The sequence below is a fragment of the Lytechinus pictus genome, chromosome 6 (genome assembly GCF_037042905.1).
Source record: "Lytechinus pictus isolate F3 Inbred chromosome 6, Lp3.0, whole genome shotgun sequence".
Taxonomy (NCBI): domain Eukaryota; kingdom Metazoa; phylum Echinodermata; class Echinoidea; order Temnopleuroida; family Toxopneustidae; genus Lytechinus; species Lytechinus pictus.
Genome location: NC_087250.1, coordinates 16807257 through 16835145, shown reverse-complemented (window position 1 = coordinate 16835145; position 27889 = coordinate 16807257). Strand labels below are relative to the sequence as shown.

The window sequence follows — 27889 nt, the reverse complement described above, 5'->3', positions numbered from 1 at the left end:
GTCAGTGGCAGTATGATCAGTCTCATTACCTATTATCGATGCTTGCATATATTAATTTCTGTATCCATCTTCTTTTTATCTTCCTGAATATTCTGGTATTGACATAAAAAGAAACGAATTTCCATTTTGGACATAATATGCTAGGCCCCGATATTGAATTTAATCACTGCACACTAGTCATGTATATATATATATATATATATTTATTTAGCTATTATCACGATACAACCTCAAAAGTAATGAAGTTCAAGTTTCATAAGCATTTAGTTTTCTTCGCAGTTGCATCACATATCGAAATGATAATACAATTTATATAAAATATGTAGGCTTATATAGCGCTTTTCCCATCTTAATTAGATGTTAAAGGTGCTTCAGAGCAAATTAAAGGGATAATTTACCATTGTAGACGAAGAAAAGCAGTGGGGGGGGGGGCAGACCATAGAAAGAACGAGAGAGATAGAGCATTAAAACACACATGCATACAAACACAACCATCGGACGAGTAGGCCCCCTACTTTCTTTATTCATTTCCATGATTACAAAGAAAACGGATCGCATATAATTACTTATGACAAAAAAGAAAGAAAAAGCAAAGAAAATATAATGAAAATAATAAAATTATCAAAAGTACATATAGGGTGAGTAGTTCGATGGTTTTGTACATATTTCTTTTTCGAACGTGGAGGATGAAGGGGGCGGGGTGTTGCTATATGGTGTAACCAGGGGCGGATCTAGGATTTCCGAAAAGGGGGGGGGGCATTTTCTCGATGAAAATTTGACAAGCCCATAAAACAAACCAACGAAGGGTTTTAACCAAAAATTTTGTCCATGAAAAACTTGACAAGCAAAAAAAATGTCTTTACTTTTTAAGGGGGGGGCACACTCCTGTTTTAACGGCATTCATTACAAATTTTAGTTATGCCTCTCAAAGTTTGAGATTTCCGTAACGTCAGTAAGTCACCGTACAGTACAATCTGTATTCATTAAACCGTAAAAAAATTAAAAAATAACGTTGTTTAAGCCTGTCACTTTAACAAGTTGTTTAAACTTTGTGTAATTGTTTGATCTTTTAAACAACTTGTTTAAAAAGTTTAAACAGTTGTTTAAAAAAGTTTAAACAGTTGCTTAAAAAGTTTAAACAATAGTCGTTAGATTGAAGGGCTTAAACAACGTGCTCAAAATTCTTAACAACTTTCATACAGTGTAATACATCAGCGTTGTGCATGATCCATAAACAATAACGATATCAATTGCCTAATTCATTTCATATTATTTGATGCATGCATGTACGTTCATTATAGGCGTAACAAAGAACTCAGTATGATAGTTTTACAATAGTAAGCCATTCACCTTTCTTCTATGGAATACCGACTATTTACATTTGAAATCTTCTATCCACGTACCCGAATATTTCATATATATTTCATCACTACATTTTCAATGCACTTTTTAAATAGCTTTTTTTGTACGAGAAAGTTTGTATGAGAAAAGTGCTCACCGACCTGTTGTTCTTGTTTTAATATATAACTCAAATATTGATATATCTACGAATTGCACAGAAATATACGATGCATAAATACATATAAATAAAAGCAACCCCAGGCATTTTTAACGAGTTTTAATAAGTAGGTGCCGGGTTCTGCATGTGCTTATATAATTTCTAAAATTGATAATTCCGAAATCCAGTACTGCGTGAAATAGGCATTCATAATTATAAACATGTTTCAGGGAAAGATGGATATTCACACATTGCAGGCTCAGATCTAGGGCGGTGGGGGGGGGGGGCGGACGAATCAATGACCTTATAATTAGGTGACAACCTTGTCAATTTCTCAACGGGTTACCCCTTGGAAATTTGATAAGCAAAAAAAAAAGAAAAAGAAAAAAGGTTATCATCCCCAAATTTTTTAAAGGTCATTTTGACAAAAATAAATTTGACAAGCAAGGTCATCTCGTCCTAATTACATGTTTTATTTCGATTTTGAATGATGTATATTTTTCCATCATAAAATACCAAACATAGTAGGGGACATTTGAAATTGTGCCCCCTACCATTTGGGTAGGGGGACGCGTCTCCCCCCCCCCCTGTCCCCCTGAGATTTTCGCCCATAAACATGTAAAATGTGCCACCCCTTTTTAAAAAAATCCTGGATCCTGAAGCACCCCGTAAAATTTCAACTCTGGATCCGCGCCTGCATTGCGTAAAATGTTAACAGTATTTATTCAACGACACACAAATGAAAATGGATCCCCGTTATTTACAATATAAATAATATTCATTTAAAATACACATTGCGCGAATAAGTCTGTGTGTGTGTGTCAAAGAGAGAGAGAGAGAGAGAGAGGGGGGGGGGTGTATAATATCTTTCTCCGACTGGAGGAATACAAAAATAAATATCAAATTGAGTAATAAAACCTAAATACATAGGCCTATAACAGCGCAGTAAAATGATCACTTTATGTATAATATCTTTCTCCGACTAGAGGAATACAAAAATAAATATCAAATTGAGTAATAAAACCTAAATACATAGGCCTATAACAGCGCAGTAAAATGATCACTTTATATTTCTATTTCCATTTCTGCTCTGTTAACTTTTGAAATATACAAAAAAGTAGACAAAGCAAAATGATACAAAACAAGAAACCAGAAAACAAAATGACTGGCTTAATCCAGTCTATACAATTTACATTCAAATTTGCCAGTGTTTTTTCCGGTCAATACAATTTCATAAAAATATGATACACATTTATAAATTTGTAGTGGTCATTTCTCTGACCATATACTAGTAGTGTTTTCAATTTTCAGGTGATTTCAAGGGAGAAGAATCTATCCCTTAGATCCAATAACTTGGCATCGGTGAGGGCTCCCTTCAGCCTGTCGTGTTGTTCTGCAACTGCCGTTTCGGCTCTCCAGTCCATTAGTATTCTGTGGGTTCCTCTGGCGGTAACCTGGCCTTCCAGCCTGTTGAGATCGTGACACCGTTGCTGCGCCCCAGAGGGGACTTTCAGAGCTTGCATCAGCCTATCAAGATGGTCATCGTTTTCGATTTCGTTGGCTAGATCGTAGAGAACCTTGTCATCCAGCCTTTTTGAGGAGGCTGATGATGACCTTGTGTGAACATTGAATAGAGCAGGAAAAAAATGCAAAACATGTTACCCTTTTTTTTAATCATGATTATAAAACCCCCACACATGTGAGATAGTATACAATGTGGATGTATGCTTGTGCTAGTGTGTGTTAGGGTGGATGTGTGGGGGTTTGTGCAAGAGTCTTTTTGTGTGCGTAAGACTAGGATATATATATATATATATATATATATATATATATATATATATATATATATATATATATATATAATAGAAATAGTCTGCTTCGGCATATGGAATAAAGTAATCACAAAAGGTTTAGTAAATGCCGTGGAAAAAAAAAATATATATATAAAGAGAGAGAGAGATAGTGAAGGCTAGATTGAAAGAAAGAAAGAAAGAAAGAAAGAGACTCTGAGACAGGGAGAAAGAACGCAAGTAAGCAAGTTAGTAAATAAGAAAGAAGGGATGAAGGAACGACATTTTTGGGATGTTTTTTTTACGGGGGAGGGGGGGGGGGCGTGGGGGCAAGTTTCATACAATTTTTCAAAAAAAATGGAGCAAAGTGACCAAGTTTGTCATGTTTTTTTTTATTAAATTGAAATATTTACTCCACACTTATTGTGAATTTTGAAACATACTTCTTAAAAAAAAATCGGTAAAGGGGGGGGGGGGGGTACTGCCCACTGCAAGCCAGTCCCTACTCCCTACGGCTATGCCGTCTTGTATTGGTAGCTGTACGTTTCAGGCTATAATGAATTGACTCAAATTTTCACGAAAGCCACTGAGCATTTAAGATACTCTGTAGACTTACTCTGATTTGGTTTGTGCCCCATTTGGGCTCCCCGAAGACGTTGCACCATCTGGTTCAGGTGCAGAGAGAGAACCTTTTGGTCTGAATAGGGAAACATTGTGAATAGGTTAAAATCTTATCCTCCTGGTGACAGTTAAGCAGCTTTATTAAAACCACCCCTTTTTTGCCGTTTTAAAGTCATGTATGGAAGTTTAACGAAGTGGCATTTGAAGGCAAATCTGTAAACAATTTGAATATTGTGATATTTAGTAAACAAAGGGACTTTTCAATATTTCATTTAATCGTAGATACGGCTATATAATCTAAAAAATATTATCTAGAAAAAAGGACCTACATATTTTGCATGCTTTAGGTAACGAATTACAACTAGAAACACTTAAGCAAAATTAAAGTAAATATATATATGATCAGGACATGACGCTTATATGATGTTTCTTGGATCATATTAAGTGTTATATCATCAAAGTAAAACCAGAAATATAATTTCATAAAGATAAATTATCGTTAATCTGTGTTAAAAATAATCATGCAATATTGTATTTGTTCTCCAAGTATTTCACGTACTACTTCTAGGTCCAGGATATATAATGTACATTATGGATGAGTTTATTTAAGTAGAATGAAAATAGAGGTTATTGGGAGAATCTGGATTTTATTAAGTTTCATATTTTACAATATTTGGGAATACTCACGCGTCAGTTATGTCACCTGCAACATAAAAAAAATACAAAGAAAGAAAATGATAATAATAGAAAGCAGTTAAGAGATGTTGATCACTACGACTTTAGTTCCAGTGTAATGTATTGAACAAAAATAATAATTATGCATATATAGCCCTATCCCTATTAACATATATATATATATATATATATATATATATATATATATATATATATATATATATATATATATATATACATTTTATATTATTTATATAAAGGGGCTAAATCCACCTTTGACTAAATCTGAATTTTTATACAAATATATGTATTTTAGACGTGGGAATCAAATGCAACATATTGCATTTGAGAAAAAAAATGGAAAGGCCTTGCCAAAATTGATTGCAAATTTTGCATATTGCATCTTGATCTTGTCAAGAAAAACAAAGATTTTGTGTTCTTAAATCGCTTCTGATATAGCGTATTAAAAGAAAAAAAATAGGGTAGGTGACGAACTCGATGCATTTTTTTTTTTTTGGGGGGGGGGGGGGTCGGGATGTGAGAATGATGTAGTTGCCAGAAAGGCTGTGTGCTGGTGTGTGCATGGCTTTCAATTTTTTATATCAAGTAGTTATAATGACTTAATCCATAGTTTGTTGCAGTCAACTGAAGCGATCATTCCTGGCCGTAACGATATTCACAATTGATTTACCTCTTATAATGATGATGATGATAAAAATAATAGTAATTATGATAATAATAATAATGATGATGTCGATGATGATGGTGATAATAATAATGAAATAATTATTAGAAGAATGATGATGAAAATGATAAAACAAATAATAATAATGATAAATATAATAATAATATTAAGAATAATCATAACATTACTGATGCCAATACTACAACAATAACAACAACTACTACTACTACTACTTCTACTACTACTACTACTACTACCACCATGACTACTACTACTACTACTACTATACTACTACTAGTACTACTACTAGTACTACTACTATACTACTACTACTACTAGTACTACTACTACTGCTATACTACTACTACTACTACTATACTACTACTAGTACTACTATACTACTACTACTACTAGTACTACTACTACTGCTACTGCTATACTACTACTACTACTACTATACTACTACTAGTACTACTATACTACTACTACTACTACTAGTACTACTACTACTACTACTGCTATACTACTACTACTACTACTACTACTACTACTACTACTACTACTACTACTACTACTACTACTACTACTACTACTATACTACTACTACTACTAGTACTACTACTAGTACTACTACTACTTATAATAGTAATGCGTCATGACCTTGGCCTATCTTAATCTCTGTTATGTTTTGTATTGACTTTGCAAATTTCTTCCTTTATTGTGATTTCAATAAAGTGATATCAAATCAAAAATCATGATGATGAAAATGATAATGACTATAACAGAAATCGAGTTGCTTACCGAATTTAGCACTGAAGGCATGACCATCGTCACAATGCGGCCGGAATTGGAAAGTAAAAAAAACATCAGAGTTACCGCTCGCTTTCACTAAGAAATTGAGAACATTTCTATCCAGTCTGTAGATTTCGTCTAGTGACACAGCCTACGTTCAAGAATAGAAGCAGAACAAAATTCAAATAGAAAAAAAAATACTAATGCCCAACGAACGTAGAGGGCAGCAACACACATCAGTGCAGCTGGTGTGTGTCGCTGCCCTCTACGTTCGTTGCTAATGCCCTAGTCACATCAACGAAACTGCGTCCGAATTGACCGATTGTGTGTCATCGGAAATAACGTAATAGCTTTGATTGTTGTAGTAGTCGGCTCAACCGGTGTGACTTAAGAATTATAATTTTGGAGTTTTATAATATAAAGTTATACGCAGGTATAATTCCTAGCATACGAACTACCCCTCCCCCACAAAGCACGATGCAACCAAAAAAAAAAAGGAAAACAAATTCAAAGCAAAGCAAAAACAATACAGTACAGTACTGGGTTTGATTCCATGGCGTGTTTTCCTTCAGCAAGAAATCTACCTGCACTGTGCTGCATTCAACCCAGGTGAGGTGAATGGGTACCGGCAGGAAGCATTTCTTCAAAAAGCTGTCAGGACCGGAATCGGTAGACTAGCTTAGCCGGGGTAATATATGAGCGCATTGGGACCTAACAAGGTGGATATGTGCGCTATACAAATCCTACATCATATTTATTACAATATTGTTATGAGTGAACTTTTTTCTAATATTACACTATGTATTGCTACTTTGATGGTGTCTTGTAAACATAAAAAAATGTACAAATCACAAATGTTCAGTGCGCAAAATACAAGATTGAATATGTGCATTGCACTTTAAAGTCATTCACCTATACATGGTGATTTGAAGTTCTTGTTAAATAGTGGTTTGAAATGAGGAGTATATTACCAGCCAGTGATGAAATCCTAAGAATGATATGATTTATGACGCAGCAGATTTTCTTTTCGTTGATTTTCAATTCCATTTACCTTTTCACTTTCAGTCACGTGGCCACTGTTTACGTCACATTTGATCTTGAGTTCTCCCTTCTCCCAAAGGACGAATATTTTCTTGGTCGGTGCCATTTTGACGTAACCAAGCTTTTCTTCTTCAGTACCAATTATCTGTTTATCAATGAAGAAGAAGATGACGAAGAAGAAAAATTCACATTGCCCAAAGATCTAATTAATATTTTGTTCAGATTATGTTCTTCAAACTTTTCTAACTTATCTAACTTTTAATTTACATTAACACAAGATTAAGACAATTTAGAAAAAAAGTTTAACCCAAACGCAAATAAAAAATATCAACTCTTTAATGTTTTCAACTTAATATCGTTTTCGTGAAAGATAAATAACTAAATGAATAAATAGAAAATAAATATTAGATAAATAAATAATGAATAGATAAATAAATAGGTAAATAAATGAATAAATAAATAAAACAAAATAAAAACTCCGACCATACATTTTGACAATAACATGATAAAATTAAAACATCAAATTCATTACATTGAGCTAGCACAAATATGATTGTTTTTATAATGATTTTGATGAAAATATCTCACGTCTTCAAGGCCTGGGGTGTCATTGTACAAACGTAGGTGGCAGCATTGCGGTTGTAGACGGCTGAGTGATTTGGGAAGGTAGGGCGTCGATGCGACACGCTTTCCCAGGAAATAGTCCGAAATTACCACGAACATTTCACAGATTGAGAAGTGGTTGATGTACACTTCAATCATGTCCTGCCTGACAACGCACCGAGGCATCCCAGTTGGTGATAGCTCTTCCTTGGTGACTAAAATTATGGAAAAAAATTGATTAATTCGAAATTATTTTGTTTTTTTCTTCATCTTCATCATAATTTACTGGTTGAGTTAGAAAAGAAATATTGTCTCTATAATAATGGCTGTATAATTATTATGATGATAAATTAGAAACTAAATGTCAAAACAAATGTTAGGAATTAGTGTAACAGTAACATCAACAGCGGGTGACGTCTCCATGTTCAATATAACGCCCTCATCTGATCGTATTCTTTGAGGTAACGTCAAAACCTACACTGCAATGAATATGATCCTTGCGGCTAGCTATGATCACGTGATGGCATTTTGACCAATCACTGATCCAATCTCTACAACCTGTGTACTATTAAATTTTATTCACCTTTATCGCCCTGTGTGACGTGCATGTTGACCATGGCCATGGAGGGATCTGTTAATATTGCGCAATGGGGAACCACCAACCTCAATGGGGTATCAAAAATGGTCCCCGATGGCTCGAAGATCACACCCGGTGACACAAATGCCTCATCCTCTGTGATAAGGGGACTTGATGGCTGTGGTAGAACCTAAAAGAAGGAGAGATGAACAGAGAGAGAGAGAGGATAGAGAATGCTGGCTTTAGGAAACTTACCTAACAGTATCAAATCATTACAAAACCTTTGGGTAGGCCTCTACCGACAAGAAGAAAGTCTTTTATTCCGAATATGTAATATTTCCATATTCGCCCTACAAAATCTTAAATGAACCTGTTATCTCATACGTAACATGCAATATGAAAATAATGAATTGATAAAAATAATCCAGAAGTTATTATACTCAGGTTGATAATCACTCAACAACAACAACAACAAAGAAAAAGTCTTAAAACAATTGGCTATAGAAACGGGGAAGGAGGGGCGGGGGGTGGGGCGGGGTTGTTGCACCCACAAATGTAATAACGCCCACAAATGTAATAACACTTTACCCACAAATGTAATAACGCCCACAAATGTAATAACACTTTACCCACAAATGTAATAATTTTTGATCGCCCACAAATGTAATAATGACTTTACCCACAAATGTAATAAATTTGAAGGGATTTTTGGCGAATCCGTTCTAAACTAAAATCCTATAGGAATGCGTTCATATAGCACACAATCACAAAGGTGCAAAGTCTTTTTTCCAGACACGGTTATTGAAAAAAATATAAAATAAATCCAAACTAGGATACGATAATGATATTCCGGTGGAATGAAAATGAGAATCGAGCTTAGTTTTTTCTCCAGACCCAGTTAATTAAAACTGATGGAATTAATGTCTTTGTTGTTGTTTGAACTTACACGGTGCGTATTGTGAATATATGCGCTAAGAGTAAATTTAGAATCAAGCGTAGTCTTTCTCCACACCCGGTTACTTAAAACTAAAATCTAAATCCTTATAGTAATGTGTTCATGTAGCACAAGAGTTAAAAGTCTTTTTTCCAGACCTGGTTAATTAAATATTTATGACATAAGTCTAAATTAAGTCTTTTTTTTCCAGAACGGTTGTTTCAAACATTATAATATAAGTCCAAACTATGATACCATAATGATATTCCAGTGGAATAAAAATAAAAATCGAGCTTAGTCTTTTCTCCAAACACTGTTATTCGAAAATTATAAATAACAATACAACAACAACAACAACAGTATAAAGACCCCATAATCTTATTAATGCTGGATAACATGGACATATAGCATAGTCTTTCAGCCAGACCCAGTTACTTTTTTTTTCAAAATAACGCTAACAGTAATAATAAGAAAATTCCAAATCTAAGACCAAACAATCCTTCAACCTAAGAACCTGTTTTAAAAAGAGGTTTAGAGCATTGTCTTTATTCCAGACCTAATCATTAAAAAAATTACAAAAAAAAAAAAAAATTCTAACGTAAGACTATATCATATTCTTATTCTTCTGGAATAACATGAGTTTTAAAACGTACTCTTTTCTCCAGACCCGGTTATTAAAAAAAAAGAATTAAAAAAACTTCAACAGTTCAAATCTAAGACCACTCTTCAAAAGTTACACCCTTACTGGGTGTAACTGGGTGTAAAAATATGTATTAGCCCCGCACCCAGTTTTTTTTAAATAATACTAAGACCCCTACTAAACATTGTAATAATGCATGGGTAAAGCAAACATCCTTTCTCCAGACTTGGTTATTATTTGAAAAAAAAGATAGTTTTTACAAATATTCTAAAACGAATACCCAATAATCTAATTACTGTGGAATAACATGAAGATCGATTGTAGACTTTCCTCCAGACACAGTTATTTCAAGAATAAAAAAGCAACAAAACCCAACCCCAACAACGAATCTAAGAACCAACAGTCCTCCAAATTAAGACCATGTAGAAAAGCACATGTTGTCTTTATTCCAGACCCAGTCATTTTAAAAATAATTCAAACAGTCTTAAAAACACAAGACTTTGTCATATTCTTATTCCTGTGGAATAACACGAGTATTATGCTTAGTCTTTCGTCTAGACCCGTTTTTTTTTTAAATAAAGAAATATTGAAAAAAAAAAAAAGACCAAATTTCAAAATTAAGCCCAGTTAAAATGCTTGGGTTTAGAGTGTTGTCTGTACCCCGCACCCAGTTCTCTGAAAAATACAAATTAAGCGAAACTTTAAACTTTGAACTCACAGTATAATTTTTTAAACAACCGGGTCTGGAAAAAAGACATTGGACTTATAATAATTTTTGAATTAACCGGGTCTGGAAAAAAGACTTTGCACATTTGTGCTATACGAACACATTACTATAGGGTTTTAGTTTTTAGTTACCGGGTCTGGAGAAAAGACTATGCTTGATTCTCAATTTACTCTTAGCGCGTATATTCACAATATGCGCCGTATAAGTGAAAACAACAACAAAGACACTGATACCACCAGTTTTAATTAACTGGGTTTGGAAAAAGACTAAGCTCGATTCTCATTTTTATTCCACTGGAATATCATTATCATATCTTAGTTTGGACTTATATTATAATTTTTGAAATAACCGGGTCTGGAAGAAAAGACTTTGGATTATATTATACTTTCTTTATTAACCGGGTCTGGAAAAAAAGACTTTGCACTTTTGTGCTTTATGAACGTATTACTATAGGATTTCAGTTTAGAACGGATTCGCCAAAAATCCCTTCAAATTCATTACATTTGTGGGTAAAGTCATTATTAAATTTGTGGGCGATCAAAATTATTTCATTTGTGGGTAAAGTGTTATTACATTTGTGGGCGTTATTACACTTGTGGGTAAAGTGTTATCACACTTGTGGGCGTTATTACATTTGTGGGCGATTATTACATTTGTGGGTGTAACAGGGGTCCGCCCACTTTTTTTAAACAAACTTACAGAAAACGTAAAAGTGATAATCTGATTGCGAATTTTTGCATGGTCCCCCTACTTTCCGCCCACGCCCCACATTTCAAAATTCGTTCCATTGCCCATTTACAGAGTCAGTAAATAGTCTTGCACTTTAATGAAGAACGCATCATAGAACACAGCAAATGTATTGTCAAATGTTCTTCATGACAAAGCACAACCAAAAGTATTTGTCAAAAATTGGGGATTAAATCAAAACACTGAGCAGTTGCCTTCGGGATTCTGGACAAACGATGAATTCGCAATTATTCGTCAGCTCCGAGACTTACGACGAACCTCTGTTTAGGTTCACCAATTTGCGTGAAAGACCTCGCTGCTGTTCATCGTCATTTGATGAGCATTTGAAATAGATTTACTGTGTTCCTGAGTTTGTTCTGCGTCGCCTGTGAGAAAACGTGCTATTACCATCGGCGATATAAACTACGGTCTTTTTCGGTTCAGTTCATTTTTTTTATCATAAAATCCTAAAATGTATATATTTTTTTAATAAAAGGTAACATGACACACTCCAGATATAATCTAATGATGAAATCGGAGACTAAAATGAAAGTTAAATTTTTTTTTAAAGCCTTCCTGCAATGCCCCTTTCACGATACAGAATCCAGATAACAGGATATTTGCTCTTGCGACATTTGCTTTGGCCTTAATATATCAGGACGCCGTTTCATAAAGTTGTTCGTAAGTTAAGAGCGACTTTAAGAACGACTGGTGAACCTTTCCTACGCGCTTAACGATCGCCAATGAATATGGATCGCCAGTCGTTCTTAAAGTCGCTCTTTACTTACGAACAGCTTTATGAAACACCCACCAGAGGTCATAGGGGTAGCTTTAGAATGGTAATCTAGTTTTTGGTTCAGAATAATGTTGATGTAATGATTAGGGTTTATTTAGCATGTTTAGTTTGGGAGGTTAGATTTTATGTTTGCCTCAACGTGCCAATGTGCTATCGGATCAATTGTCGTCCAGCCTACCTTCATCGTGATTCTGCATTCCTTTCGTAAAGCCCAGACTGGGATAAAGAGACTAATACCATGGGCAGGTAGCATGATTGTACCTCCTCTAGATGGATGGATCATCTGACTAGACATGTCTGGATCTGAATATAAAAGGATTGATAATGGCCTTTTAATGATTAAGGGCTGTTATTCACTTTACATTTTATTTCAAGGATTTTTCAGGAATAAAAACAAAATATTCCTTTTTCTTGTTTTTTTTTTTTTTTTTTTTTTTTTTGGGGGGGGGGGGGGGGGATAGCCGCAATCCCTAATCTGGTGTAGTTGATATTGAAATCTTGATTCTACACCATGTGTACAGTGAAAATTATATGAACACAATGAAATAAAAATATAGCCCCGATTTATTGAATTTTGTTAATACCACTATTAAGATACATACCGTCATCATCTGGGTCTTCTTCCATATCATCCAAAAATTGATCCTATTGGTAAAAAAGCACACACACAACAGATTATGATTTCAATTTAACTAGGAACAAAAAATGTCCACACTTTTATGATATTGTAAACACACTGCGAACATTGTGAACAAACTGTGAAATCACTGCACACTGTGTACACGATGCAAACAGACTGTTCACGAGCACATTGTGATATATCTGTAAACTCACTGTGAACTCACTGAACTCACTGTGAGCACACTGTGAACTCAGAAATCACTGTGAACACACTGGAAACAAACTGTTCACACACTGTGACATGTCTGTGAACTCACTGCAAACACACTGCAAATACACTTCAAACTCACTGAGAACTCACCCTGAACACACTGTGAACATACTGCAAACACCTTACAAACTCACTGTAAACACACTGGAATCAAACTGTGCACACGATGTGATATGGCCCTGATCTAACTGTGAACTCACTGCAAACACTTAACAAAATCACTGTGAACACACTGTGAACTCTCTGTGAACACATAAATCACGGTGAATATACTGCCACCACATAACGAACTCACTGTGAACACACTGGAAACAAACTGTGCACACATTGATATATGTCTGTGAACTCACTTCGAACGCACTGCAAACACACTTAAAAACTCACTGTGAATAATCCGTGAAATCAATGTGAACACACTGTGAACTCACTGCAAACACACTACAAACTCACTGTGAACACTGTGAACCAAGAAATCACTGTGACCATACTGCATGCAAACACACTACAGACTCACAATGAATAATCCGTGAAATCACTGTGAACACACTGCGAACACACTACAAACTTACTGTTAACACTCTGTGAACCCAGAAATCTCTGTATACACACTGTGAACATACTGCAAACACATAACGAACTCAATGTGAACACATTGTAAACTCACTGCAAACACACTGCAAACACACTACAAACTCACTGTGAACCAACTATAAACTTTATGTGAACACACTGTGAACTCAATTACTGTGAGCATATACTACAAACACATTATAAACTCACTGTGAACACACTGTGAACTCACTTTGAACTCGGGAATCACTGTGAACACACTTTGAACATATACTGCAATTACACACTGTGAACACACTGTAAACAGACTGTTCAAGAGCACACCGTGATATGTCTGTGAACTCACTGCGAACACACTACAAACACACTATGAACTCAATGTGAACACATTACAAACTCACTTTTAACAACTGAAAACTGTGCACACACGGTGATATGTATGTCAACTCACTGCAAACGCATTTCAAACACACTATAAACTCACTGTGAACACACTGTGAACATACTGCAAACACATAACGAACTCACTGTGAACACACTGCAAACGGTGCACACACTGAGATATGACTGTGAACATACTGCACACACATTACAAACTGACTGCGAACACACTAAAAACTCACTGTGAACACACTGTGAACTCAGAAATAACTGTGTATACACTGTGCACATACTGCAAACACATAACGAACTTACTGTGAACAGCAAGGAAGCAACCTGTGCACACACTGTGATATGTGTGTGAGATCACTGCGAACACACTGCAAACACACTACAAACTAACTCTGAACACCCTGTAAACTCAGGAATCACTGTGAACATAAACTGCAAACACATAACAAACTCACTGTGAATACAAAATGAACTCACTGTTAACTCGGAAATCAATTTGAACACACTTTAAAAACATTACTGCAAACATATTACAAACACATTGTGAACACACTGCAAACAAACTGTGCGCACTGTCATATGACTGTGAACTCACTGCAAACATACAAATCACTGTGAACACAATGTAAAATTAATGTGAACACACTGAAAACAAACTGCGCACACACTGTGATATGACTGCGAACTCACTGCAAACACACTACGAACCCACTGTGAACACACTGTGAACACACTGTAAACTCAGAAAGTACTGTGAACACACTGGAAACAAACTGTTCACACACTGTAATATGTCTGTGAACTCACTGCAAACACACTGCAAATACATTACGAACTCACTGAGAACTCACCCTGAACACACTGTGAACACACTGCAAACACCTACCAAACTCACTGTAAACACACTGGAATCAAACAGTGCACACGATGCGATATGGCCCTGATCTAACTGCGAACTCTTTGTGAACACAGAAATCACGGTGAATATACTGCCACCACATAACGAAGTCACTGTGAACACACTGGAAACAAACTGTGCACAAATTGTTATATGTCTGTGAACACACTGTGAACTCACTGCAAACACACTACAAACTCACTGTGAACACTGTGAACCAAGAAATCACTGTGACCATACTGCAAACACACTACAGACTCACTGTGAATATTCCGTGAAATCACTGTGAACACACTACAAACTTACTGTAAACACTATGTGAACCCAGAAATCACTGTATACACACTGTGAACATACTGCATACACATAACGAACTCACTGTGAACACAGTGTAAACTCACTGCAAACACACTACAAACTTACTGTGAACCAACTATAAACTTTATGTGAACACACTGTGAACTCAATTGCTGTGAACATATACTACAAAAACATTATAAACACACTGTGAACTCACTTTGAACTCGGGAATCACTTTGAACACACTTTGAACATATACTGCAATTACACACTGTGAACACACTGCAAACAGACTGTTCAAGAGCACACTGTGATATGTCTGTGAACTCACTGCGAACACACTGCAAACACACTATGAACTCAATGTGAACACACTGAACATACTGCAAACACATTACAAACTCACTGTTAACACACTGAAAACTGTGCACACACGGTGATATGTATGTGAACTCACTGCGAATGCATTTCAGACACACTACAAACTCACTGTGAACACACTGTGAACTCAGAAATAATTGTGAACACACTGTGCACATACTGCAAACACATAACGAACTCACTGTGAACAACATGGAAGCAACCTGTGCACACACTGTGATATGTCTGTGAGATCACTGCAAACACACTACAAACTAACTCTGAACACCCTGTGAACTCAGAAATCACTGTGAAGATATACTGCAAACACATTACAAACTCACTGTGAATACACTGAACTCGCTGTTAACTCGAAAATCAATTTGAACACACTGTGAACACAATTACTGCAAACACATTGTGAATACACTGCAAACAAACTGTGCACACACTGCGATATGACTGCGAACTCACTGCAAACACACTACGAACCCACTGTGAACACACTGTGAACTTTCTGCAAACACACCTCATTCAAACACACTGCAAACTCACTGTGATCACACTGAGAACAAATTGTGTACACGCTATGATACCGTGTTTTTCGCAGCGGGGAAGTGACGAGCCATCATAATGAAAGAAATTACATGCAGATTCCCCAGCAAAAAAAAGTTACGTAACAATATACAGGAAAATCGTTAGTATGCCTATACGAACATGAACGGCTAATTTCTCAAGACGACTGTGTGGAAGGAAGAGTTCAGAGTCAGGCATTCTAACTCCTCCGCTTGCTCCTGCTCCTAATTCGTCCAACCCTGAAGATGTAAATAATAAAAATGATGATGAGGATGATGAGGATAAATATAATAATTATCATTATTTTGATAACAGTAATAACAATAATGGTAATAATTATCATTATTATCACACATAAACCATAATTTGAATCAGGGACACACGTATTTTTTTATACAAGCGAACAAATTCGACATCTTGTGTCATTTTTTTTTCTAGATTGTCAGAAAGAATTTAATTTGGTAAATAGATATACTGGTCAAAAAAGTCATCCAAGCCTTACCGCTCGCGAAATTATTTTTCGCTTACCGCTGGCAATATTCCCCCCCCCCCAAAAAAAAAAAAAACCCACAATGGTTCGAACTATAGAGTAAGCCTGCATATTACGTTTAATACAGATACTACATTTCACTTGTTGCTGTTGTATTATGTACCAGTTAGTCATCGGGTCAATTATTTTATTTATTTTGTTTTTGAAACACATAATAGCACTAAATCAGACAAAATCAAATACGAATCATAGTGTATAGCATGTGAATACTAAGGCCTGTATTCTGAAGTCAGGTTTAACTTTAGACCACGGTCTAACTCTGTGCTAAAATTATTATATTGTAATTTCTTATCGTTACCTTTTTTGTTCCTTTTGCATTCATAATAAGGAAAAATACTGCATTTATCATTCCCAGACCACTGTGAACAACTTGAGTGTCAAATGAATAAATAAGATGTGCTCTGAAAGGGATTCGTGCCCAAATTGGCTCTCCATACTTAAACCACAACTTTAAACCAGGGTTAAATTTAAACCTGTCTTCAGTATGCGGGCCTAAGACTAAACTAATGGGATGTTGCAAGAAACTTGAAATTAATTGCAAATCATTTTAGGTCATTAAATAAATCATACGGATTGTAATCGATAGTAAATTTACAATTGATTACTAGTCTGCTTCTTCCATCGACAAGAATAAATTCATTTGCTTGATTTCAAATCAACATATCACTTCTTGGGGGTGTTCACAAAGATTTAAGTACGACTTAGGTCGCACTTAAATGCCGACGAGTACAAGATATAGAACGCGCAATCTTATTGATCAATACGCAGTAATGCACGTCCTCCTCCCATGATCTGACCACTAAATGCGGTCATGCCTTTTATACCACACGCAACGAAGCATTTAAGTGCGACTCTAAGTCATACTTAAATCTTTGTGAAACACCCCAGGATTTGCAACTGAAATTTGCAATTGATTGCAATGATTTTCTTGCAACTTCCCCTTAGACTTCCATTAGCTCCAGATTACATTAAAATTGAAAGACTTGCCTTCTGAAATATTCCTTGGGACAGAGGGTGGCCCACAAAGCTCTTCTAAGTCTTGTGTAGGCCCTGTGGACTGATATCAGGCAAAAACAATGGTATGAAGAATATATTAAAAACATGTTTATGACAAATGATTGTAATGCGACATCATTCTCGACAGTTTTAAAGTACAATTTGTTTTAAAAGAAGGTGAAAATGTCGCCAAACCTACTTCAAATTTACGATGGTTGAAGGGTGATCGTATCCAGACATCCACCCCCTGGACGTCCGCCCCGCGGACATCCACCTTCTAGGATAAGTACAACTTACGACAACCACCCCCTCTATTCGAAACGTCTTTATATTTTTTATTCATTTTATTTGTATTTTATCGGTACAATTATTTACTAAACAATATCTAAACCATCATTTTTATGCATTGAAAAGGCCTTACCTTAAACATTCTGGTGTCTAGTAAATCATTTGTACTTGCAGGGTACTGTAAAGTAATGAAACAGAGACAAGTAACACATGTCAAACGAAGTGGAGAAAGAAATAAACGTAATGTTTTGTTGTAAATCTATACATGTATAATTATCATGGTCGGAAAGTAGCTTACCTATAGTTATTTCAAATTTTTCAATAAAGTTTTAAATTCATGGGTATATTATAAATAATTGTTTTATGATCAGTAACTACTCTTAATGTTTGAGTAGAAGAACAACTTCTATCCTCACAGTTGTTACAGAATTTCTGGATTATTTCTTTCAGTAATAAGCCAAAGAAGGGAGAAAAAAAACCCATACAAATAAAGAACGTAGCAATATTATAACTATTCGTTGTACTCGCTTAATGTACAGCTTCTAACCACTTCTGTATGTGTGTGTGTTTAAAATAATCATTTTAGAAATATCTTCAAACTTTCATTATTATTGTTATGATTTAGACTTTTTAAATTTAACTTATTCGTACGGGGGGACAGGAAAATCAGGAAAAAAGATTTAATAATTACCTTAGTTGTTCTCCTAATCCCCCTCATGTCACCACCAACCAATTTTTTACGGCGTATGATTGTATTCTCATTATCCCCGCCTTCATAGCCTGTATTATCGGCACCTAAATTAATACAATGTAATATGTATAATGTATATATATATATATATATATATATATATATATATATATATATATATATATATATATATATATATGTATGTCTAACATACACGATTTTTCATCAAGGCATGAGTGAGTAAAAACAATTTGAAGAAAGGATAACAAAAAGTCATTTGGCGGGGGTATCAAAATTTCAAATAGAAAATCACACGCCTAAAAAGTTCAGTATCTGCCCTTTAATTTGAAAGCTAAATCGCAGAAAATGTTGAAAAAAAAGGTATGATTCTTCGAAACAATGCTTGTATTTCCATAATTTCATGAAACATACACGTTTTCCCCGGTTTCCCACCGAAGCTATCGCATAGTAAACAAAAGACTGTCTGCATGACTGATCGTCAACAAAACGGAGTGTCGAGTATAAAGTCTAAAAGCTATATCCTAGCTCTTTACTTTATGAAATCAATTCAAGCGTTTTTTCAAGTAAACAAAACTTTTTTTTATTTCTCGACCGTTTTCTGTAATTGAGGTATCAAATTAAACAGCAGATATTGAACTTTTTTAGAATGTGATTTGCTTTTTGAAACTCAGATACCGCCCGCCAAATGACTTTTTGGTTTCCTTTCTTCAAATTGGTTTTGCTCAATCATGCATGAATGAGGAATAATTAAAGTTATTTCAAATGAAAGAGGAGACCCTAAGCTTTACAATGATAGGTCATTTTTCTATTGTTTTTGCGATTAAGGCATGATAAGTCATTTATAAATCATGGTTTCGTTTTTTGTGGGACGCACTGTGTTTGTGTATATATATAACGTTATGGAAATGATACAGAAGGATTAGACAGGAATGCATCTTAGCCCCAAAGCAAAATAAGACTAAAAATCTTCGTTGGAGCCAAATTATACTTTTTTTTTGTTTCTTATGGATACATCTTTAGTTATATGTGATTAATAAGGTTGTATTTATTAATCTATTTGATAAACGTGTATTTATTCATTAATTACAGTAAATTAATTCATTTAGTTTAATAAAGGTGTATTAAAGTTCATCATAGTATCATGATAATGCGTACTTTTCATCATCAGTGCATTTTTTTAATTTAATTTCCATTTGAAACATTTTTATCCATATTTTTTGTAGAAAATTTTACCTTTTGGTTTTTTCTCTGACGCAGTTTCGGGCAATGAAAAATTACCTCCATCAAGATTCTGCGGAGACAAAGTCTATAACAATGAAGAAGACAATCACTTTTATGCGCAATCTACGAATCTGAACAACCCTCCCCCGAAAAAAAAAATTATGATAATAGATAAATAATAATAAATGAATAATAATAAATAAATGATAATAAAAAAAAATAGCATGAGACATCAAAAGTGGAAAACGTTTTCCCCCGTAATACGTAGAAATTCCTATGATAGTATCATATAGGGGGGGGGGGTCCATGCTTCAGATTGGGGTGGGATGAAAACTGTCCACAATTACAGGATTTCGAGCGCAAAGCGCGCCGAAAATTAACAATTCTGTATGCTTATTTTTATATGTTTAATTTAATGCTTTAGTACTTTCCAGTGCTTTAAAAGCATATTTTGGTATTGTATTGTCTTCTCACTGGCTAACGCGTAGCAATAGCACCATGTGTGAGTTTGGTGTTAAGGCCTGGTCCCATTTGCCCGGCGGACACAAAACGTATTCATATCGGATACAGCGGACAAGCAAAATTTCGGGGTGGTTCCATCCGTTTTCATCTGCTCCAGACAATGGTCAAAATGGGCGAACAATGAAATCACAGTAGACGGATGCTCGATGGACATATAGCATGTATAGAGCGTATGAAACATGTGTGCACAGAGTCCTCAACGGATACATAACGTTTTCAAACGGATGACAAAATTCTTTTCCGTTTTACATCCTCTCTGCATCCGCAAGTGCAGTGGGACCAGACCTTTAGATCGTTGTGTTTTATCAAATGCTTCCAGTATCAACTTTATTTTAATTTTAGGGTAAAGTGTTACGGGACTATGGAATGAATTCACCCCCCCCCCCCCCACACACACACCACGTCTTTAAAGTAAGCATTATTGCAAGGTACAAAAACTTTTGTGTAGGTGGGTAGGAGAGTGAGAACCGAGCTACTCCTAACTGATTTTCCATTAAAAAATTGTACAGAACCCTTTTAAGCTGGCAGGAATATTGGAATATTGTCATCCGGGCAACCGTAATAATTGAAAATATTTCCTTCTTGCCACCAACGTATCCAACTCCAAACCAACCGATGATGTCCTATTAAAAATAACGTAATAGCTTTGGTCGGTCTGGAGTCGGCCTATTAAGTGTGACTGGGACTAGCTCACCTTTGTTGCCGTCGCCCTTCGACCCAAGCACGTACACCATTGTACTTCCAAACCTATTTGGATGCAGACGATGAACTCGAGGCATGCAACCGCGGCGACCACCCCGTCAATGGCCCGTCTCGTTTCCTTTTATTGGCAAGAATGTGGTGAAAAGTTTGTAAGCGTTGAAGACGATATAATATATTATATTTTGCAGTTATATTTGATCAGGGCTGACTCTAGGAGAGGGCGATGGTGGGGGGGGGGGGGGTTGCGAGGGCAGAGCCAAGAAGGGACGGGGTCACGCTGTTGAATATTAAGCCCTCCCCCAGACTGAGACTTAATTGGAAGTGACTTCCTTTCTGTGGCGTTTTTTCCGCCTGTCACTTTTTTCTATAGACCAAAATGCTTTTCACTCCTAAGTAACGATTTTTATTATTTTTTAAAGGATTTATTTGTTTATTTTTCCTGCTTTTATTTTTTTTCCGAAGACAAAATCCATTTCTTATTTTGGGTGTTTTATTTTACTTGTTTTTTTAATTTCTGGGACATTACACGTCCCCTTAAAATGATAATGGATCCTCAGTTGCATTGCCCAAACTCTAAGACTCTAACCTTTGATTCTAATTTTGTTCATGTTTTTTTGTTACTTTATGAAGGCCTATACTGATGTCGATCTCCCCCCCTCCCCCAGTTATTCGGGGATCTGCTCCTATATTGAGCTTGTTTACATAATTATATGCAAATTTGAGGGAACAAAACCCTTAAATTCTTAAATATGTGTCGAAGATTTTGTAGGCGTTTGGTTTGGTGTGTATTCAAACAGGGTACAGAAAACGGGACACGGGCCGAATGAATTTAACTTGAAATTATATCGTATATCATAGGAAAACAAATATTATGTTTGCGTGTCTATTTTTAGGGTGTCTTCAGGATTTAAGCAAATTCTGATCAATACAAAAAAGGTGCTTTATTTGGCTATTGCCATAATTCATCAGCATTACCATGATTACAGCTATAAATGATGATTACAATGCAGTGTCCTGGGAACGATTTTTTTTAATGGTGGTGCTGATGTAAATGTGACAAGCCCCCCAAAAAAGTTTTTCACTTCAAAATGTAGGTCATTTTGGTCCCTAGAAATTTGACAAAAAGGGCTTCACTTCACAATAAGTTCATTTTGGTTACATTCCTCCAATCTTTTCAGAATTCCAGGGGTGTTGCCTTATGATTACACAGATGATTTGGACAACTCACCAACTGTTCGCAAGAAAATGACGAACTCATCAAACCCGGTGTGCATTGTGAGGCATCTTCCAAAGCAGCCACGGAGCAATAGAAAGCAACTAATGCCAACGAAATAAGACTCGATATACAAGATAATACCCTGTAGGACCTATGCCTGGTAGGCTGATGGGATAAAAGGGAATATTAATATAATATAATATAGTAATATAATATGATAATATAATATCTGTACACTGTAAAAAAAAAGTAAATTTTCAACAAGCACGAGGGTAATTATGTGCCCAACCAATTTGGGGCAGTATTTTACCCAATGTGGGAAGCATGCTGTCCAGTATGGTTTAAGAAATAGGCAGCAGTTACTTTAGAATGGGCAAAATTTTCATCACACTGGAAAAATAAAAATGCACATTGTTGGTTGGACACATAAATATCATCATAGAGCATTTTCACCCAACAATGTTTAGAGTGTAGATTGTTTTAAGAATCGGCTTGATAATCACTGGAAGGATGTTGCTTTTGTGTATGATTTTGATTAATGGAATTCCAGTCTTGCCACATGCAACTACCTGCCACATGCAACTAATTGAAACTGATAGTGTGGAGCATACAGTTTATTTCCTTGGATAAATGAACAGGCATAGTCCTACAAGCATCGTTGGATTAAATTAAAGTTAAGTATATAATTAAATTGCACGATTGAAGAAAAAATAAAGATCACAGAACGTTATTTATAATATTTGAGAACAAGGTTTGTATAATCTAAAAAAATAGCTTATGCCTGGTAAGCTGTTGGGGTAAAATACAAAATTAAAGTAAAATAAAAGTAGTTTATGTGGGTCGAATTAAAAATCATCATGATATTTAACATGTTTAGTGTGCTCAAATTTTGTACATGCATAATTGTATCACGTTATTGTAAAATTCACATATTCCTGTCTTGTAATTTGAAATGTATTATCATTGAGAATATCATGTTTACATGCCAATTTCAGCCTTCTGACTGACATTTGCATGCATTTGTTGAAATCAATACCATGCTTGAATTGAATGTTTAAAAAAATTGCAAGTTGGAAGAAAAATGAAAGATCACCGGATGTTATTTTTAAGATAAAATGTTTGAACAATAAAAAATATCATTAAAGGCCTCCCATATACTGTATGTAAATCTAGAGTTATTCCTTTTAAATGATTCAAAATTAATAGTCAAAGGATTAACAAAAGTTTACTAGAAAATGAAAGTCCATACAATCTAAAAAAATATTGGGTAAAAGTGCTCCATGAGGGTAATTATGTGTTGAACCAACATTGGACATTTTTATTTATCCAGTGTGATGAAACTTTGCCAATTCTAAAGTAATAGCTGTTTTTTTAACCTTACTAGACAATATGCTTCACGCATAGGGTAAATTACTGCCCCAAAATGTTTGGACACATAATTACCTTAGTGCTGGTTAAAATTTTACCAAATATTTTTTTGTATACAGTGTGTACAACAGTAATTCATTATTGAAGATGTTTTAATGTATATTTCATCAGTACAGACTCAACCCTTGGCACTTTGAGAGAATAATATTAGATATTGAACAGGTCGAAAGTGATAAAAGGGGGTCAACATTTCACAGGCATTGCTTTGAGTGGACCTTCTCATTTCCATATGCTCTATTTGGTGCTGAACTTTTTTTTACAATCTTAAGTCTGACTTGCACTCACCGATAATGTTCATTTGTTATTTTGAATCTGATCTGATTAATTTGTATCATGTTTAAATGGAATAAAAGACTTCAATAGAAAAATACCCTGCATAAAGAAGACCAACTAGATATTCAGATATAGTAAATAAATAAAGAAATAAATGAATATATACGATATTTTGACCTATATTTGGTACATTGCACTCTTAACAATTTCAGGCAACATACTGTCTACAGAACAATTGGTTAAAACCTTATTAATTTCTTGGTAGTTTTAAACCAATAATGTGTGCTTTTGGGGGAAACTGCACAGTATTGGTTGAAAACTACACAGTGTTGGATTGATTTTTAAACCAATTGTTGTGTGGACAGTATGTTGCCCAACATTTTAAGACTGCACCTAAGACGCAGATGAACATTTATTTAGAAAGGATACTAAGACAGATTTGATATTAATTATTTTACATAACTGACAAGAAAACATCATCTAGAAGAGTAAGAACAATATCAATAAACAAATATGTCAAAAACAACAAATAATGCATAAGTTTTGTAATGCTTTAAATGCTTACCGAAAGAGCAATTCCTCTTCTGGAAAAACATATTCCAATGATCCCTGTTGGACCAAGTATCTGTTAAAATATAATGATGATAATGATACAAACAATGACAACAATATCAATGATAATATTGATACAGATAATAATTATAATTGAAATAATCATATTTATGACAATAAAAATAATCGAAATAATAATGATAACCACGATAATGATACTGATTATCAAAATAATCATATTTGAAATTGAATTCTGTATCATATTATCGCCATAGCCAATCTTAATTTAATTCAAATCTTTGTGCTTGAGTAGACAGATGATGTTGTCAACCATTCTTGATTTTACAGAAATATCATAGTTTACTTTATATTGAATAGGAACAAAATAATTCAATATTTTAAATACATATATTTACAAACTTCAAAATCTTTAACATTTTACTCACGATTTGGTAATTCACATTCTAGTCTTGCTTATAAAGCCGTTATTTACAATTTGATTAAAACAGCCCGTTAACAGTTAACAGGCCGCCATCAATTACAAGCTTAACCGCTCACGATGGCGGTCTCCTGCGTTCATTTGTTAATGTTCCTTTTTATTATTATTAAAATGTGAAGTATGTGCCCACAACATTTTTTTCTAATTATGTATTATGTTTATATTGTATACATTATGGATTATTTTGTATATCGAAAACTATGTAAATATTTTTGATAATGTATTGTGAACGCAGAAATAAAAATAAACAAAACAAACAAACAGTTTACTCTTGAAAAATGAATAGTATTTCATTGTCATCCTTAATGTTTATTAAATAGATTGGAAAGGATGATCTCTTTTAGCAACAACACATTGTGTACAATACCTACCAATATACCAACGATAATTGGAGCAGCGAAATATGACCATTTGCATGATAATACGATGGCAACGATGCCAAATATTATTAGAAAAACAGCTCCTGAAATCTGAAAAGCAGCTGGTAATTGGGACACCTAGGAAAACAAGAGAAATAAAGAGAACAAATACCACCATTTGAAAAAAAAGAAACTCGTATTACCTTATAGTCGTTTCCCCCGAAGTCCTCCGCCAGGTGTGTTACTCGGGGCTGACGAGAGTGGTGGTATTATTTATATTTTGAGGGGTTTGGTTTTGGGAGGGCCTTTTTTTTTAAGTGACAATTTCTCTAGTGAGATTGTTCCAACAGGTGATTGTTTTTTGGGGAAGAAGGAGTTCGCTAATTGTGTTGTTTATATGAAGGCTGACTTTACCCTGAATTGTTCATCGAGAAAGCGTAGCTCAGTTATGTTTTCTTCTTTGAGGCATATAGTTTGTATTATAAGGTATCGTTTTAATTTTTAAACAAAATGTTAACATTTAAACAACAATGTTAATTTCTGATATTTATTACTTAAAAGTTGAACTTGTTTAATTCTTTGATTAAAACAATGAAATGGAAATGGGCCGGCAATCTTGCAAGATCATATGACAATAGATGGATCAAACGTATCACAGAATGAAGACCATGGCTCGGATCAAGAAATCGGGGTAGACAAAAATTGAGATAGAGCGACGAGCTCAAAATGTTTATTGGCACAAAGTGGATTGCATCAGCATAAGACAAGAACCTTTGGGACCAACTTGAGGAGGCCTTCGCCTTGCAGTAGGCTGAACATGACTGATATGAAGATGATAATTATTTTATTAAACATTAATTTCACTGTGTATATTACTACATAGGAAAAGTATGGACCAATAAAATAAACAAGTTAATCAAAAAGGAAATAAAAAAAGAATGAATAAATTCATATATATAAAGATAAAAATGAATAGATTAAGGTTTAAATGCTTACCCGTGCCATTGTTTGAAAGTTGCATATGTTCCATCGGTTGTGATATCTGCTCTAGAAGCTATAAAATGGAATGAAATGTGGATGAAAATCAGTTCAGGCTTTGGTGTGGTAGATTCTTGATGATATCGCACTTTGACTGAGCAGCAACGTTATTATGATCTTTGATCCGTTGATCACCGAACGAAATCGGCACAACGTCATCGTTATCTATTTTGGCATCACCGCTAGTATTACCGTCCTCATCATCATCGTCATTATTCTCCTCGGCACCACAGTAAGTGTTGCCGTCACCATCATATAATGATTATTCATCATATATGTCACCATCACAGTCACCATCATCTGGAGTAGAAGCAGCAGCATTCTCATCGTCATCATCATTATCATCATATTGGCTTCATCATTTTCATCATCGTCGTCATCTGTGTCATCATCATCGCCATGATTATCATCATCATCACCATCATCATCACCATAATCGTCATCATCAACATCACCATCATCGTCATCATCAACATCATCATCACCATCATCATCACCATCATCATCATCACCATCATCATCAAATTAGGATTCCATGCAGGTTACCACAGGAAGGCATTTGAAACACGTATTCCAATCTAAATATTTCACGAGTCAATACATTTAAAAACATGCATTCACATAAAAATTTCTGCCCTATATTGACATAAAAATATTGAACAACTTAGTCTTGAATATTTGTTTTACCAATATCTAGAACAGAAATGCTATTTTCAAACCTGTCATACTGAATTTTTCTCAAAGCAAATACTACTTCGCTATTCATGTTATTATACAACTAAATGATTTCCCCTCACGAATTCAAATAAAATGCTTCATTGCGTACTCACATAAAAGGCAATATACCTTACAATCATATTTTATGAATTCACCTAAAAATGCTTTACTTTACAATGCATCCAAATAAAAAAAAAACCCACAAAACTACCATTCATTTTAATTACCTCGATGCATTCTAGCGTGCATTCACGTCAACGATTTATCATACTTCCGTGCTAAAACAAAACAAAACAAAAACGTTGTTTCACCATAAATTTACAAAGTAGTCGTTTTTGCTGTATTAAATTATTTCGTTTACTTTTATTAGTTGTTCCATCTCTCTCATAATAAGTCTGAATTAACGCATACCCTCCCCCTCTCTCTCTTTCGTCTTCGCCATATTTTTATTTTTTAAATGTCACTTCCCTTTTTTACAAACTATTGCAGAAAGTGCAGATAGGTCCTACAATGTTACCTCCAAGGCAGATAAACCTTCTCTTGTTTTTCTTACCTTCAAAATCTAAGCGATTCCATTCTTATCCAAAAATTTGAATTTATTATGCTGAAAGTTGTAAATCCACTCAGAGCTGCAATTTGAAAAGACTATAGGTGGCGTTTACGGCCTTTATCGTCCGATTCCAAATACGATGCAAGCGGCGTCTGTATTATTAGAAAAAAAA

At 34.8% G+C, this 27889-nt stretch overlaps 1 protein-coding gene across 3 annotated transcripts; it reads right to left on the bottom strand.

Annotated features, from left to right (window-relative positions):
* Positions 1 to 494: 494 nt before the first annotated feature.
* Positions 495 to 27889, bottom strand: LOC129263279 (uncharacterized). 3 transcript variants are annotated; one of them, XM_064101066.1, is made up of 21 exons: positions 27721 to 27889; positions 27395 to 27445; positions 26409 to 26466; positions 25425 to 25550; positions 24568 to 24627; positions 22314 to 22466; positions 21078 to 21203; positions 19874 to 19946; positions 18620 to 18723; positions 18062 to 18106; positions 17632 to 17701; positions 16236 to 16333; positions 12708 to 12750; positions 12284 to 12408; positions 8289 to 8472; positions 7691 to 7920; positions 7113 to 7247; positions 6071 to 6212; positions 4597 to 4612; positions 3905 to 3985; positions 495 to 3112 (listed from the first exon to the last, which is right to left on the bottom strand). In XM_064101066.1, the coding sequence occupies exons 3-21, from the start codon at positions 26415 to 26417 to the stop codon at positions 2806 to 2808; spliced, it is 2127 nt and encodes a 708-aa protein (XP_063957136.1). In that variant the 5' UTR covers positions 26418 to 26466; positions 27395 to 27445; positions 27721 to 27889; the 3' UTR covers positions 495 to 2805. The 3 variants fall into 3 exon arrangements, with proteins under 3 accessions (XP_063957136.1, XP_063957135.1, XP_063957137.1); XM_064101065.1 differs by lacking the exon at positions 27395 to 27445; XM_064101067.1 differs by lacking the exon at positions 27395 to 27445 and having other exon boundaries at positions 19874 to 19931.

Coding starts and splice junctions, on each gene's coding strand:
- LOC129263279 (XM_064101066.1), bottom strand. Junction 24,628..25,424: donor CAATTATCGTTGGTATATTG/GTAGGTATTGTA, acceptor ATATTTTAACAG/ATACTTGGTCCAACAGGGAT. Junction 6,213..7,112: donor ACGTGACTGAAAGTGAAAAG/GTAAATGGAATT, acceptor TCTTGAACGTAG/GCTGTGTCACTAGACGAAAT.